Source organism: Chrysochloris asiatica, unplaced genomic scaffold, assembly GCF_000296735.1.
Source record: "Chrysochloris asiatica unplaced genomic scaffold, ChrAsi1.0 scaffold00122, whole genome shotgun sequence".
Classification (NCBI taxonomy): domain Eukaryota; kingdom Metazoa; phylum Chordata; class Mammalia; order Afrosoricida; family Chrysochloridae; genus Chrysochloris; species Chrysochloris asiatica.
In genome coordinates, this window is record NW_006408640.1 from 1,479,355 (window position 1) to 1,497,275 (window position 17,921).

The 17,921-nt window shown below is 35.9% G+C and overlaps 1 protein-coding gene across 1 annotated transcript in view; it reads right to left on the reverse strand.

Annotated features, from left to right (window-relative positions):
• The window catches only part of PIEZO2 (piezo-type mechanosensitive ion channel component 2), an 861,527-nt gene that overhangs the window by 114,322 nt on the left and 729,284 nt on the right, over positions 1-17,921 (reverse strand). Inside the window, exons 29-33 of the mRNA XM_006868690.1 lie at positions 17,076-17,165; positions 15,214-15,335; positions 14,123-14,194; positions 9,608-9,714; positions 4,339-4,453 (exon numbers count right to left, since the gene is read on the reverse strand). Of these exons, the coding sequence (XP_006868752.1) occupies positions 4,339-4,453; positions 9,608-9,714; positions 14,123-14,194; positions 15,214-15,335; positions 17,076-17,165 (506 nt within the window). The remainder of the gene's footprint in view (positions 1-4,338; positions 4,454-9,607; positions 9,715-14,122; positions 14,195-15,213; positions 15,336-17,075; positions 17,166-17,921) is intronic.

Here is a 17,921-nt window from a genome sequence, read left to right on the forward strand (position 1 = left end):
CAATATTTTACAGTTATTAAAATATTATATAGTTTTATAAATACTTAATTTGAGGAATGCTCATACATGTAAAAATGTATTACAAATAAAATGTGTTTAATCATGCGTATGCAATCAGTGAATGGCTGCAGACAAGTTCTCTCTGCAGTACACTTATCTTAGTCTCTTTAAGGTACTTAAAAAATAAATAAAAGGATACTTTTCGTATCATGGGAAATAAAAATTTTAAAGTCAGGGTTAATATCAAATTTTTAAGAAAACTCAGTGGACATCTTCCCAAATCATGGAAGTTTTGCCCCACATTTATGGGAATGCTGCCTCATATGAAACAATAGGTTTTAGATGGATTAAAAACCATTTTAAGGAGGGTTGGGAAGATCTGAGAAATGAGCTGAGAGGGAAGACTGTTAACCTCAATGAAAGAAGAAACTGATTGAAGTCCAAAACCTGGTGAAGATCATAGGACTATCATCAATATGACAGTTTCTGAAGTTGGGATCTCACATGATATGCCATTTTCAATTTTATGTGAACATTTTGGCTTTAGCCAGCTGTTTCAACTGAATGGGTACCAAAAGCTTTGCACAAGATTAGCTAGCTCAAAGAGCTGATCTTTCTATCAGTCTTTTAAACTAATGACAATTTTATGGAACAAATCATAACTTGGGATAATTGAAAATAGCAAATCATGGAATAATTTTATACAATAAAGTTAGATTTGCTGATGGGACACAACTCAAAATGAAGAGAAACAGCTGTAAACATTCATTACTTATCAGAACATGGAATGTATGAAGCAATCATAACCTAGGAAAATTGGAAGTTGTCAAAAATGAAATGGAATAAATGCATAAATATTGACATCCTAAGCATTAGTGAGTTGAATGAACTGGCATTGGCCATTTTTAATCTGACAATCATATGGTTTACTATATCAGGAATAACAAGTTGAAGAGGAATGCCATAGAATTCATCATCAAAGAGAATATTTTGTGATCTATCTGGAAGTAGAATAATAACCATACACCTACAAGCAAGAGCAGTTAATACAACTATTATTCAAATTTACGCACTAACCATAAAAGCCAGTGATGATGCAATTGAAGAATTCCACCAACTTCAGTCATGCAATCAAGATGTATTGATAATCAGTGGTGATTGGAATGTGAAAAGGAAGGATCAGTAGTTGAAAAATACCATCTTGGTGATAGAAATTATGCTGGAGATTGCTTAATAGAATTTTGCAAGACCAATGAATGACTTCTTCTTTGTAAAACCCTTAGTTAAACAACATAAAAGATAATTATGGATCTCATCAGATGGAATCCACAGAAATCAAAGTGACTACGTCTGTAGAAAGGCATGATGGAAAAGCTCCATATCATCAGCCAAACAAAGGCCAGGGGCAGACTGTGGAACACACCCTCAATTGCTCATATGCAAGTTCAGGCTGAAGATGAAGACAATTAAAACAAGTCTATGTGAGCCAAAACATTATCTTGAACATATCCCACATGAATTTAGAGATCATCAGAAGAACAGATTTCATGAAATTAGACACTAATGACTGAAGACCAGAGGAGTTGTGAGAGGACATCAGGAATATTATACAGGAAGAAAGCAAAAGATCATTAAGACAAGAAAGAAGGAAAAGACTAAAATGGATGTCAGAAGAGACTCTGAAACTTGCTCTCCAGTATAGAGATGCTGTAGCAAATGGGAAAAATGAAGAGGTAAAAGAACTGAATAAAAACTTTCAAAGGTTATACCTCAAGAAGACAAAGTCAACTATTATAATGAAATGTACAAAGACCTGGAATTAGAAAACTGAAAGGGAAGAACACACTCAGTGTTTCTCAAGATAGAAGAACTGAAGAAAAAAATTCAAGCCTTCATTTTCCATATTGAAGGATTCTATGGGCAAAAAGTGATTAATGCAGAAAGCATCAAAAGAAGATGGGAGGAATACACAGAGTAACTGTGCCAAAAAGAAACGCTTGATGTTTAACCATTTCAAGAGATAGCATATCATCAAGAGCCAATGATACTAAAGAAAGAGTCCAAGGTGGACTGAAAGCATTGGCAAAGAACAAGGCTCCAGGAATTGATTGAATCAAAATTGAAATCTTTCAAGAAAGTGAGGCAGCACTGGACCCACTCAATCATCTATGCCAAGAAATTTGGAAGACAGCTACTGGGACAAATGAATGGAAGAGATCTGTATCTGTGCCCATTTCAAAGAGAGGTGACCCAACGGAATGCAGAAATCATTGGACAACATTATTAATATCATATGCAAGTAAAATTTTGCTGAAGATAATTCAAAAACATCTGCAGCAGTACACTGACGGGGAGCTATCAGAGGTTCAGGCAGGATTCAGATGAGGACCTGGAACGAGGTATATTATTGCTGACGTCAGGTGGATCTTGGTTGAAAGCAACAGAATACCAGAAAGATGTATACCTGTGCTTTATTGACTGCAAAAACTTTCAAGTGTATGGATCATGATAAGCTATGGACAGCACTGCAGAGAATGAGTATTGCAGAACTCTTAATGATGCTCATGAGGAACAGGTAAATAGATCAAGAAGCAGTTGTTCAAACAGAACAAAGGATTCTGAATGACTTAAAATCAGGAAAGATGTGCACCTAGGTTGTATTCTTTCACTATACTTATTCAGTCTCTATGCTGAGGAAATAATCCAAGAAGCTGGATAATATGAGGAAGAACATTGGATCAGGATTGGAGAAAAACTCATTAACAGTCTGTGATATGTGGATGGTACAACCTTGTTTGCTGAAAGCAAAGAGCTACTTAAAATATTTACTGATGAATATTAAAAAGCACATTCTTCAGTATGGGTTGCACCTCAATGTAAAGAAAACAAAAATCCTCACAACTGGACCAATAAATAACATCAAAATAAATGGAGAAAAGTTTGAAGTTGTCAAGGATCAACCATCAACATTCATGGAAGCAGTGGTTATGAAATCAAACAATTTATTGCATTAGACTTCTTTAAAGTATTCATGAGCAAAGACATCAGTTTGAGGACTAAGGCGTGTCTGACCCAAACCATGGTATTTTCAGTAGCCTAATATGCTTGTGAAAGTTGGACAATGAATAATGAAGACCATAGACGAATTGATGCATTTGAGTTATGATGCTGTAGGAGAATACTAAAAGTACCATGGACTGTCAGATGAACAAACAAATCAGTGTTGGAAGAAGTACAGTCAGAATTCTCCTTATAAGCCAGGATGACCAGACTTATCTCTCATACTTTGGACAAATTATCAGGAGAGACCAGTTCCTGGAGAAGGACATAATGCTTGGTAAAGAGGAGGGACAGTGAAAAAGAGGAAGACCTCCATTGAGATAGATTGGCACAGTGGCAGTAGCAATGAGCTCAAGGTTAGCAATGATTGTAAGATTGGTGCAGGACTGGGCTGTGTTTCGTTCTGTTTTGCGTAAGGTTGCTATGAGTCGGTACCCATTTCCTAAGGAAATTGCCACAGGATATCTCTTGTTATCCTTGAAGAATGAGCAGTTGTGTTGTGATAGAAAAAAAAGTTCCAAAATTCCTTTATTGATTTTTAAGAGTGCTTTATAGAGGGTTGCCATGAGTCAGAATCAACTCAATGGCAGTGGGTTTGGGTTTATATATTTAGAGCACTAATCTCTGTTGTTATTGCTGTGTGCCATGGAATTCATTCTGACTCATATAGGGTGTCCAAGAGCAGCTGGTGGGCTTGAGTTGCTAAGCTTGCTATTACCAATCCAGTGTTTATCTTACAGAACCTTTAGGTTGATATATATGATAAAAGTATTTTTCCTGAATGTGCCACTTACAGTTTTACTTTGATGTGGTGTGTTTTGTTGTAATCTGGAACTTTTTCTTCCTTTTACAACTTTCTTCTGTATTTGTAGTTATGCTTCATTTTATATTTCTGAGTATTGTCTAAGTGTATTTTATCTTAATCAAATTGCAAAAATATTTTTATTGGCTTGTCCCAAGAACAGGTTTTAATCTTATCTTTTATTTTCTTTCTATTACTTAAATTTCAGTGCTGAATTTTTCTTTTCTTTAGATTTATGTTGCTCCTTTTTTCTCTTCCCATTCTATAATATGTACCTTCACCTAAATAGATGTTGTATTTTATCCCAAGGGTCAGACGTGGGCAATTAAGGGCACATACAATTCTTTGCACTCTGTAGACTTCAAGAATGTTTGCTTCCCCAGCCAACTTCTGTTCCCTGCAATTCCTCCTTTGTCTTTGAGGGCTACAGAAGCAGGGAGCAATGGCTATGAATGCTGCACACTAGCAATACTCACCCTCCCCTGATTCCTTCCTCTGTTGTTTCTGTTCTTCTCTGGCAGACCTTTTCTTCTCTTTGCGCCTTTGTCGGAGGGCTGTCTTAGGATCAGTTATCCAGGCTTGATAAACAAACTAGAGGGAGTAAATTGCATTATTTTCTGGCTATATAACCATATGAAATGAAAAGAAAAGGGGCCTATACCTGAAAATACACAAGGACAATCTTCCTGACTTTTGGAAATGTTTTGTTTCTCCTAACAAAAAACTAATATTCTTCTCCCACCTGGATATGTTGAGTTGATTTCTGCTAATTTCATTATCATGAGCTAAAACATGAAAACAGATATTTTGGGAAGAGACTTTATTTACTAGGTGCCATAGATAAACATGTGATAAACTGTGGTATAGCCACTTCTTCCAAATACTGCCACCACTATTTGTGATAATTACTTACTGATTCATTGCATCATACATATAGGAGCAAGCCAGAAGCCTCACTAAGTATTATTAGAATAATTTCTCCCATCCTAAATAAACACTGATTTAGAAAAAAAAAAAAAAATTGTTAATAATCTTATTTCCTTGAGGGTAAATAGTTTTGCATGTTTGATAGTCTTCTTTGTGAATAACAGCTGAGCATTACTAGAATCTTGAGAAATGGCTTTAGATTAATATTTTAAGGAGGAAAAACATGATATTTTAATGTTTTCTTCCAACAACACCAAGACAGTGAGCACTGGTGATTGAAATGGTTAAGGAGTTATTCCAGAATAGTATGGAAGGAAAACTGTGGTGCTTTAGGTTGTCTTTTTCATTCAAAAGCTAAAAATAGTTATAGTTAATATTACCTGGTAACCAATAGCCACAATAGAGCAATTTGAAAAACCCACCCATCAACAGTCTCCCAAGTCATGCAGAAGGTATCGGAAAAAACCTTGGTATACAAAGTCAGCCATCTACAAGATTCAAGCCAGGCACACATGCCCCTCATGCACCCACTGACACACCTGGGTCTCAGAGAAGCTGGGCTTTCCATTATGATGATAAAAGTTACATGAATGCTATGTTGGGGCTCTTGTAAACCCAGACACTTTTATTTTATTCTAGATTATTTTCAGATTTCTGAAATCTTTGAAAGACACACCATAAGCAAACCATTGGCATTGTGAAATCAACAGAAAATAAAGGATTCAATTTTCCATGTATGAAAACATAAAGGTCATAGGTTAGTAAGGAAGAACATTTGTGTGTGTTTTTTTCACTGCTAGAAATCTAAATCCTAGGGGCAACTAACACAAAAGCAGCATCTGTAGTATTTCCCAATAACATACCAGGAGGCTTCAAAAAGTTCTTGGAAAAACTCTATTAACTTTGAATTCCATTTCTCCATGAACTTTTTGAAGCTCCTTCATATGTTTAAAATTGAGAAATAAACTGAAGTTTGAAGGAAAAGGACAGAACAAAGTCATGTTAACTGGGAATTTTATCAAAAGTGTCTCTGAGGTTTAGTATGTTAATAAGCAAACTTGCTTCACTGATTCTTTTAAAAGAACCTGAACTATTAAACTCAAAAAATTTCAAACTAAGAGTAACACATAGTTGTATTTCCTTTAAAAAGTATTATTACCATATTACTTTTAGAGAATATAAGTATTCCAAAAATAGGGAACAAAAATAAAGTCAGGATTTGTGAATATACTAGACACACAAGTTGGAGGAATTCTTTTGATCTGGAGAAAAAACTGAAACAACTAATAGAAAGAGAGAAGGAGCAAGGCAGGTGTTAAGGGTATATAGGAAAAGTTCCCCAGAAAGGTGCATACCACTAACATGACGTATTGAAGAAAACTGGTTCTATGTAAACTACTAATCAGCTGTCATAGAGTTGACTGCAATCCCTGGTGACCCCGTGTGTGTCACACTAGAACCGTGCTCCATAGGTTTTTAAAGGCTGATTTTGATCCCTAGACCTTTCATTTGGAGTACCTCTGAGTAGACCAGGGACTCCTGGTTCAACAGTAGATACTTAAGTTTAGAAATCTTTCTTACTGAGATGAGAACCAAATAAGAAGGGAAAAAGGGATGGATGGTAATTTTTTATTGGTAGGTAAATTCTTTTAATGATAAGGTTTGAAATATGAACATTTTACAGTTCCAGGAACTTCTGCTACAGTGTCAGTTTTATCTCAGTCTGCTACAGGTAAGCATTGGTAAAAAAGATGGAAGAGAAAATTCTTATTAAATAAAGAAAGGGAAGTTTCTTAGGAAAACTTCCCAATTCTTACTTTGTAAAAATGATCCAACCTGATGGGCCTTTCTTAGGAATCAGCCACAGGCACCACTAGATATAAGTAAAAAGATACAAGGAGTATATATGTCAATAACCTTTGGATTCTCCACTTTTCTGGATTCTCCAGTTCCAGTGCCCTAACATGCATTGCAAATATTGAATTTATATTTTATCATAGATCTTAGGGGGAAATGAGATTCATTTTACTAGAAATTTATTATGCAAAAAGACATTTATTCTTTTAAATAAGGGAGAGCTATATTGAGGCCAATACCTTCACTGAAATAGGTAAATTTCACCATCTAGCCGGGATCTTCTTTATGTTGTATATAAAGAGATGATTTGGTTTACAGTTGGGAATAGTTACATTGTAATATTTCTTTCAAATACACTCTTAAATATGAACTGAGGGACTAATGTGGTCATTAAAGAGAGACAATAAGTCAAAGAGATACAGTAGCAGTGAGTGCTAAACTCCTGGCATTTGGAAAATGAAAAAGACCAGAGTTCTTGACTCTGCTACTGAGCTAGCAGTCTCACTTCACCTGAGGCAGAATTTTAGGTCCCAACTCAACCTGCTGAACCATTACCTACATTAAATAACTTGAGGACTAATGAACAAAAAAAGTCCCAGATTGAGTTCAAGAGAGACAATTTTCTATAAAACACAAAATTTGAACCATCAACCTTTTGGTCAGCAGCATTGCTTTGACCACTATGCCACTAGGGCTTTTTCACAGGAAGAATCATTATGGAGTCAGTTGCAACTCATTGTGACCCTGTATAGGGTTTCTGAGGAGTGGCTGGTGAGCTTGAACAACCAACTTTGCAGTTCAAACCAACCTTGCAGTCCAGTGCATTAACCCACAGTATCACACCAAGACTTCCTAGGTTAATCACTAAATCATTTTAACAGTTTATTCAAAGGAACATCACTGATTACATGGTAGCTAGGCACTAAGCAGACTGTACCAAGTAACAAAACTACCCGGATAGGGACTAGTTATTATTTCAGAATAGTAAATACTATTATTTCAGAATCATAAACAGGAGGTCTAATTTAGGATTGTTGTTGTCAGGTGCCATTGAGTCAGTACCGACTCAAAGTGACCTTATGCACAATAGAATGAAACACTGCTCAGTCCTGCACCGACCTCACAATCAAATTTAGGATGATGAAGACTAAATGAAAGCCGAGCAAAATGAGCCTTTTTATTGCTTTTCCAGAATGTTACCAGCTTTCTGAGAAAAATTATCTTACTTTTACAAATCATATCTGATGCATGCAACCAGAAGTGACCCTTTTAAAACAAGATGTGGTGTCGGCAAAACTATGAGAAAAGAGAAAGTATATGTGTATCTGCATTTTCTCTTCCTATTTTTTGATATTCTGTGTTATCAACTTTAAAACAAGAGTCAGGTAATTAAAAATTTTTGGCTTTTAAGAACTCTTTTTGAGGAGGTCTGGCTAATATTTAAGTTTCATATGCTTCACTGTACACACTATAGGGCAGGGAAAATGCAGATGGAGGGCAACAGGGCTATATTTTACTAAAGTTCTATGGAGCAGAGAGTCACACGCTACACATCAGTAAAACATCAAATACCTTTGCAGCTCTGATTAAATACTGAAGAATAGTTTTGGGAAGTTTAATGACAGACTTTGGCAAGGCTAAAATGGCTGATGCAAACTTCCCAATAGCTCTCTACAAAGAAGGACAAAGCAAGAATAATTAGTAGAAAAAGAAAAACCCAAAAAAACTAGTAATTTAATATATAACGTCAGTATGAGTTTATCTCTACAATTACATTGACTAAGTTAAAATGTGCCAATCATTGAAGCTAGAATAAAATGTGCTTTGCTTGCAAGTTAGGAATAAGGAACATATCAAATCATCACATGTTATTCACAAAATTAAAATGGTGAAGTATTCATGTTCTTTCTTTTGCTGCATGATAAACTGTTAGAAACACACCTCATCAGGATAAAAATAAACAAGTGAGTCATTAGTATCAGAAAAGATAGTGGCACACATGCATACAAGCATGCTTATCAAGAAACACATATAGATAGCAATGGAGCCAATAAGAAAGCAACAGAGCATGGTATCTCCATAATTAGTTCTTCCATTTCATTGGGAGAATAGTGGTGGGTGTAACCCGTCAGTTTGAGAAGACCTGGCATTTATCCTGACCTTAGCATGGGCACAAGCAATTCCCAATGCCCATATCATGTGATTCTGATGGATGTCATTCTGTGTGCCTTGTAATTTAAAAAAAGAGGTTATGGAAAATCACAGTCCTAGTGTGTATCATTAGCAGAACACATTTTTATCCCAGGTGTCATGCTAAAATCAAAGCCTCATCTATAATATCCATTATTATACATTCACCAGACACCATATGAGAGTGGCAAGCTATACAGCTGAGAAAGATACAGCAGGTGCTGAAAAAGAAAGTAAGTTAACCAAGGATGCTCAGAACTATGCTAAATACTTTTATGCTTAAATAAACTCTAAAACCTTTAGAAATAAAGGTATTTTCAAATTATGAAGCAACATTTAAATGACAACTTGTCTAATCACAAAAATGAAAGTGCTTTACTAAAAATTAAAATCATTTTATCACATATTGACACATAAATCCATTCAAGCAATCCAAAGCAGTGCTAGAGGAAAGAAGTCTTCTTCACCCCTTCCTTGCAACGAGAAAATAAAGTTCACCTGAGGAAGCTTTGTTTTCTGTTTATAGCATCAGAACATTTGTTGATGCACATGAATGAAGACTAGGCTGACCCATACCTTTTGCAGGGCAGTATGCAAGCAGTACCACAGTTGAGTTAAAGATCAGCAATGTCAGAAGGAAAGGACAAGCTTCTGAAAGCTATAGCACACATGAATAAGATGTAAGAGATCCAAACCTGTAGTCAAGATCTGGCGATAAGAAAATTTGGCTTGCTTGCAAAGGACATTATTTTTCCTAGGCCCATAAATTACCTGGAAAGCTGATCTTCTTGGAGGTTCTTCCTCTTCCTTTTTTAATTCTTCCTCTTCCTCCTCTTCACTATCCGTTTCAAATAAATAATAATTTCCACTTCTGACCACTAAACAAAACAAAATATTTATTTATTTCTTGAATGAGATACGAGATAATTGGGGGCTTAGTAATGAAATGACCTCTAAAGATAAACAAATTGTCCATCAAGGACCACAGCAAGAGATGTGGGTAGTGAGGAAGAAACAAGAGAGGAACCGAAGTCATTTCAGGCTAATGCTATGAGGTGTTGGCATAATTTACTCCACCGGATATGAGGCCTTGTCTATACCACACAAGCTAATTAGCCAGTACAGACACCTTCCATCTTCTTTGTCAATTTTACATAGATGAGTCAGATCAACTATGCAGCAACTAGTTTGGTTAGAAAGATGGTCAAACTAAATGAAATGATGGTTTTACAGTTCAGCAGTTTTGGTCCTTCATACAAAGTCAAAGTGAAGTGGAGGATCCGTCACTGTTCATAGTAGCCCCAAGTGGTTACAGGCCAGTCAGGATTATTGGGGACTAAGAATTGGTGTCAACAGCCTCCAACTTCACTTTCTACTGTGCAGACCTAGCTTTCGTACATGTTATTCAGAGCAATAACATAGACGGAAATACATTTGGAGGAGTAATAAAAAAGTATTGCCATGAGCAGGAAAAGGACAGCTGATATTAAAAAATACCCCAAAAGTACAATAAAAATGCCACCACTATCACTTGGTCGATTTCAACATATTTCTATTGGAACAGATTGAGATGTTGGCAGATCTGTCCACAGGGTGTAGTGCTGTTTGTCTTCTGGCCAACAAAGAGCACCCCATTTAAAAACACACACACAGAGAAAGTAGCATTGCTGTTGAGTTGGTTCCAACTCATAGTGACATAGGACAGAATAGAACCGCTCCATACGGTGTCCAGGCTATAATCTTTATGCAAGCAGACTGCCACATCTTCTCTGTCAAAGCAGTTGGTGGATTTGAACCATGAACCCTTTGGTTACCAACTGAATGCTTAACCATTGTGCCACCAGGGCTACTCATAGCTTATTTAAATTGTAAGATAACTATCTTGGCCATAGGACACACAGCACAAACAGTGTGGAACATCTTTGCCTCATTTGACATTTCCCTGTGAGAACATGTTGCTTATGATAACAACTGTTTGGAGCAGAGAAAAATGAAATGTCCCAAGATTTGAAGAAATTTGAGATATTAAATCTTTATCAGTTTGATAATTATTTTAAGCTTATCAGAGAAATAAAAAGAACACGTATATACATTTCTGATGCTACAATAGCTGCACCATCATTGCAGGAAAACATACTAATATTTCCAAATTATATCCAGGTTTTCAAATGCTGAGATATTTTTGGATGACATAACATAATGTCTGAAATTATCTTTTGGACTTATGCATTGTAAGGTAATGGAAAACCTTGGCTTATTAACAATCAGTTAGTTGCTTGAGTGTTACTAAGCATGGTCAAAAGCAAAGTGCTTTTGTCCATGATTTCAGATGAAACTGAAGTCTCCATTCATGAAGATGCAGAGTCAATGAATTGGGCCTTATATCCTTGAACAGAAGCTCTATAATTTGTTATTTTAATTTTGAAGAAAAAAACCAGGCTCACAGTGATGGGCCTAGGTCTCAGGAAATCAGTGCAGTACAACTTAAGGTAAGAAGAATAAGCAGAACAAACCAAAGTCACAGCATTACATTTGACAGTGAGGAAGACCATAAAAGTAATGCCTCATGTAAGCCGAAAGATTTGCAGGAAAGTTACATAGATTCTATGTCACATGGTCATTTGGGAAAAACAGTATTATAAGACTGAGCATTTTACCCTCATTATAAGTTCTAAAATCAACAGTAGCTTGAGTTGTATTCAATCATACCTTCTCTAACTTGTATCCGTAGGGACAGAGGGAACTCAAGCAGTTTCGATCTCAAGCAGTCACAATACTGATTTTATTATTAAAAATATCACCAATTTCTATGTGAATATATGGAATAAACATATACAAAGGAAATTTTTTAAAAAATAACATGTTCCTGAAATAAAACTAACAAAATACTAAATAATACTTTCTTGAATGCTATCTATAATAATTGTAAGAAAAGCTATTACACATACATTTGTGACTGAAGAGACATCCTCTCTTGCTTTGTCTATATATGTGCTGGGTTTCAGTGCTTTTGTTGAACTACTGAGCTTAAAATTAGCTTTTGAAATCCTATCACATGAATCCCCAGAAATGTGGTTCTTTATTTCATCTATTTAACAATAATGTAGGCTTGGCATTGGTTTAGGGAGTACTGAATTGCTATGGAGGCATGGAATGGAAGGTATAATTGAACAGCAATAATGCAATCATATGTGTATACATAGGTATGGAATAGAAGGTGTGTCACTCACAGACTGTACTAAGATCTCCATTGTTCACCAATTATATCACTAATATAACAATATGCTTATATTACCAACAGATTTTCACATGAATATTTCAACTGCACTTATTTTTACAATTAGTATCGCTAAAAAAAAAGAAAGAAAGAAAGAAATGTCTAAAACTCAATAGATCAGAATAAGGGATTTTACTACAGTGCTTCTAGACCTAAAGATACATTTTAGCTTTCATCATAATCTAAAAAATAAGCCACATGTTCTTTCCTCACAAGTTATAAAACAAAGTATAGTTTGTGAAAAGATTTTAATACTACCTTCATAATTTGATTCCAAACTATGATTTACACACATTCCTGCATGATTGCATCATAAGGTATTATAACAAGGCACATCTAGTTTAATATCAGTTTTTAAGAACTTGATATAATGAGGGTGAAATAAGTCAGAAAAATTAAAGCTGATAACCTTTAAATTATTTAAAATGTTAAAAGTAAAAGTCAATAAATTATTACCAACTTGTAAGATGATTATCAAAGACCATATCCAATTTCTTCCAAAATGCAACATTTAGATGAGAAAAGGAAAGACAACCACAATTGCAATGGGATTTTACCTCAGGTGAAATGACAAATCATTCATTATGACAAAATTTTGAAATGGACAGGTCTCTCTAAACTGGCAAAAGGCCCTTTCAAACAGAAAGAGAGGCACAGTTTACTTGTGACTTGATAGAAATCAGCATATGGTATGTTATGTGATTAGATTGTAGGCAAGACCAACAAGCCAATGAACAATACATAAGATAGTCACACAGAATTTTAACTTGAATCTTTGTCTTTTGATTTGGGCAGAAAATGAAATGAAATGCATTTCATTCAAAACTAATGGATTCCTTCTGACATAATGCTGCAAGTCAGTATGTGGAATTAAATTTAATTACTTACAAATATACTGAGCAGATTAAATGTTGCATCATTAAATTAGCTTGCTTGGGTGACAAAGGCCAATATGAGGTCTAAGTAACACTAAGAATTAGGAATAGGCAAAATTCTGGTATATTTGACTTTAAAGTGGTTTCCAATATTCTATTAGCAGAGCTTATCACAGCCATGCATGACTTTATGGGCTTTGGTGATGTTCCCTGTCTGATTAGATTAGTTACAGTTATGGAGACATAGGATACAAAAGATTGAAGACATTACAAGTCAGTTACAAAATAATTACTACTCAATATTCTAACAATTTTAAGGAGGATTTGGTTGAAGTGGGTCATTCTATTATAATACTATTGTTTAATACTGTGATATTTCCTTGGTGGAGAAGAGCAAACATAGTCACTAGCTTTTATAAGTCCTCGTTCAACGTTTTGATCAGAAGGGAAGCATACTATATTCTATGTGGCTATCAAACTCCACTTCTCAAAAACAGTTTTTCAACTTTTGCTTTTAATTGATGATCGCAGATGGCTCTGTGGCTGCAACACATGCCAGACACTGGGATTCTGAGTGCAGCTTTAGAACCTTCCGGAAATTGGGGAGAAGGCAAAGAGAGAAAGTATGTGCATTTAAGTCATCCCCATCTTTATATGCCAAAAAACCTTAAATGCAAATTAAATCAAAGCTCTGGGAAAGAGGGGAGGGGAGGCTCATTGGCATCCATGCCTAGTGCCTTACAAAGAGGGTCATCAATGCTTTTGAACATAATAATTATACTTAAATCAGAGTCCAGGTAGGAGCAAAAAAATCATTTCTAATAAAGATTTTTTTAGCCATAAACAGGAGAATATCAGCAGGGTTCCAGACCTCAGAGTAAGATAATCAGGTAATCAAGTCTCCTAGCCTGATGAGCTCAGGAGTTCTTAAGCCACATGTTTAGTTTCATTAGCTGGAATCTGTCCCCAGAGCTCAGAGACCCATTTGCATCACAATTTCCCACACTCAGACCCCCTATCAAGTCACAAAGATCAAACCATGCACGGAACACACAGTCATGGGGATGCCTGAATTCTGGTCAAGGATATAAGGGTTAAAGTTGATGAAATTGTAAGAGGATCGCGAAAACCTACTGGAAGCATGATCAACCCAAGGCCGCCACCACTGCTTTTTTTTGCCCTTGGCTTTCTGTTTGTCTGCTTCTCCTAAAATAAAATACGTCCAAATATTAATTCTTATAAAGTAAGAAAACAAAGTTTGAAAACCACGCTTTAACAACTCAATTGTCAAATCTAGGTCAATTGTAAAAGTACAGCAAAGGTTAGGAAAAGGAACTATAATGATTCTGTAAAGTATGCACATAATAACAGATGATTTCATAAGGCAAAGGCTAATTATTATTGTACACTATGCTGTATTTCCACTTTCATCTTAGCCACTGAGTACATGTAAATAAGCATAAAAAGGGAGAGATTTCCTGTCAAAAAGGCATCTCACACCGAATTTTCTTTTGAAGTAACTAAAAAGAATCAACCCCAAATTTAACAGAACAATTTAGTGGCAACTAATTTGTTAAAATGCATACATTCCAATAACCAGAAAATTTGCTTCTAACCATTTTATATATGGTTGGGAAATAGAAATTCACTGGTGACTGGTCGGTACTATGCATGTACTGAAACAACACCATGCATTATTTCTCCATTCTCTTCAAATAGAAAGGCATGCTAATATCCATAGAACTCTTAACTCTAATTAAATACAATAAATACATAATTAGATACAATAGATATTCATGCTAGGTTTCATTAGGATAGGCAATAATTGAATGATACTTTACCAATATTTAGGTAAAATATGGATATGTTTTCCATTTCTGTATAAAATTTATACAATGGTAGACTGTATATCTGAAATATCTTCCTTAAAGGAACAAATTAGGCAAATACATGCTAATTTCTTCTAGAAACAAGTATCTGAAATAGAAGCTAGATTACTTGCATGTAAAAACTGTTTTGCTGAAGAATAGATACGCTTAAAGTCATTGACTCATTAAAAGTATACTTTGTTTAAGAAACATCCCCTTCACAATGGTAAGACACAGATTACTGAGTTAAAAAAGCAGTACATTGCTAACATTGGCAGAAAAGAAACCTGATCTTACAGTCCTCCCCATATCATGCTATATTCATTGTCTTGAAGCAGAGACAAATATTGGACATACTTTCATCATCATCTTCAGAGATCTTTTGGGTGTCCTGGCCTTCCCCTGACTCCTGGGTCAAGCTCAGCATTCTCTCTTTACCCTTTTTATATTTCTGTTGCCTGGCTTTGATGCGATCCATCCTGCAAAAGCAAATAACATCAGTAACACCAAGAATACCACTCATAGTTATCATAAGGGCAGCACTTCGGACTTACACTGTAATGTATTTAACTGAAATCATGGACAAAGTGGTCAATTACTTGGAAATTGTGAACAGGTTACTTATTAGCAACGAGAATCTCTTTATCTCAAAAAAATACATCCATCTTAATTAGCAGTGCACAGTGACTATTCTTAATATGATCAATAATAATCATCATCACGCTCAAGTTTAATATGCAAATATTAAATGTCCACATACATTTATTCTAGTCATTCTGAACATGGCATATTATTAAATGGAAGTCTTTTATCTTCTCAAGTTTTACATTCTTAAATAAGTGGAAAATATCAGCAAAGTGGATTATAGTAATGGTCTCACTCATGAAAAATTAGGAACATACTCTAAATGGAGGTCCAAATTTCGTATTCCTCTACACCTGACTTAGACAACTAGAAACAGCAACAGTCACAACATAAAATGTATAGCTTTGATTGTGAAGATAATCATACCACTGAATAATTTATCCTAGCACATAATTCCCTATAGGGAAAAGCTGGCAAATGGGGTCAGGATGGAATGAAGCCACACTAGCAAACTTGGAGAGCTCTCCTGTTGGTCTGAGGATGAGTGTCTCCAATTGCTCAGGGAAGTGGCTATGTTCTGAATTCTATGATTTCCAAATATATGAAATACCACATAGCTTCAGAAGTCCCATTCACAAGTGGAAATTTAATTATTATAAGAATTTTTTTATTCATTAGGCTAATCCAAAAAAAAAAAAAAGGAGGAATCCTCAAATCTTGAGTAGAGTTAGCCAGTTAGCATATTGCTGGACTTACCCAGCATGATGTGGGGAGAATAACACTTTACAATGAATAGGGGAAAATACAAGTTGTATCTCTCATGCTGCTTCAAGTTAGCTGCCAATTATGTTATCTAATGCCATGCTGTCTCAGTTTCTTCCCTAAGAAACTGAATTACATTTCCTTCCCTAGCTATTGTTGTTGTTAAGCGCTGACTCACCGCAATACTGTATATGGTTACTGAGGCTTTAAATCTTCAAGGGAGCAGAAAGCTTCATCTTCCTCCTGTGGAGTAGTTGGTAGGCTCAAATCATGAACCTTGTGGTTCACAGTCCAGTTCTTATCAGGTGGAGCCACCACACTCCCTTCCATAACTAGGATTCCACCAATTTTCTCCTTACCCCACAGATGCAATGACATGTACTTCCAAGTGCTTGGTACTGGGTATGCTCCTGTCTAATTCAATAGCTCAATAAACCCCAGGAAATTTACAAATAGAAAATTTGACTTGTTCAAGCTTCAAAATCAGCAATTAGGCCAGTATTTGAATTGTAGTCTTATTTGAGTCAGCTTCTTTTTCTACTACATTGCAGCTAATTTTCTTTTAAACTATAAATTCATTTTCATTCTCGTTGTTATTGCTAAGTGGCATTGAGCTGGTTCCAACTCATAGCAATCCTATATAGGGTTTCTGAGGAGTAGCGCTGGATTTGAACTGATGACATTGGGGTTTGAAGTCCAGTGCGTATTGCCCTGACACAAGAGTAAATACTTGAGGAGTGGTAAAAAATGACACAAATCGATTTTTCAGGTGATTGAGGATCCCTAAGAGCTGAGACCTGCTGAATGTGGTTAAACAGGAAAAAAAAAAAAAGAAAAAAGGACAGGAGAATGAGAGTGAAATATATTCTTACTGTCTCTTCAGCTGGTCCATTGACTTTTTCTCTTCCTCAATTCTTGCCTTTACAGCCTTTACAATTGTGGCCTGGAAAAGTTCAGCTCCTCTAAAGGAAAATTGGAAACAGAACAAATGAGCATTTCTATTGTCTTGTTCACCTTCCCCTGAAAATGATTGCTCTCTCTTCTGGACGTTCACTGAAATTTCCTGGCTAGGAGTGATAGTTACCAAGGCCCTGTCCAGAAGTACCTTCCCAGAGGATGAAAAAAAAATGCACAGCCTTCCACCTGGGAGTTAGTGGACTTCTCATAACCCTATGAGATCAGTGAAAATAAAACAGCCTGTTTTCCAAGATATTAAAGGTCATGCACTTCTTCACATCTGTCCACCAAAACATTGTGGTTCAGCAAAATGTCTCTCATTTGATCTTTTATGAGGGAGGACTTTACAAGGAGGAGGAAGTTTAGTTTGGTTTGGTTTTCTACTCATTGAGCCCATGAGGATGTGGGGTGGGTCTAGGGCTTCCTGAAGGAAATATGCATGGCGAATTCCTGCTTATCAATGGAACTTCCAGTCCCTGCCTCTTTGACCTTTTCCCTCCTGTCTTCGATTCTCTCTGTTCTTTCTTCAAGTCAACTTGTTATCCCACATATCTCCTCAGTTCCTCTTAATACCCTTAATGTTATGCCATTAACATCTGGTTACATCTGCTTGTCAAATTCCAAGTTGCTGGGTACCTGATGATGCACTTGGCCTACTGGAGTATGGCTCAGGCAGCAGCTGAGAAAAATGCTACCTGAGCCTTGTATACCACCTGGAAAGTCTCCTGATTCTCTATAGCAGCTACTTCAAACTCCTGCCT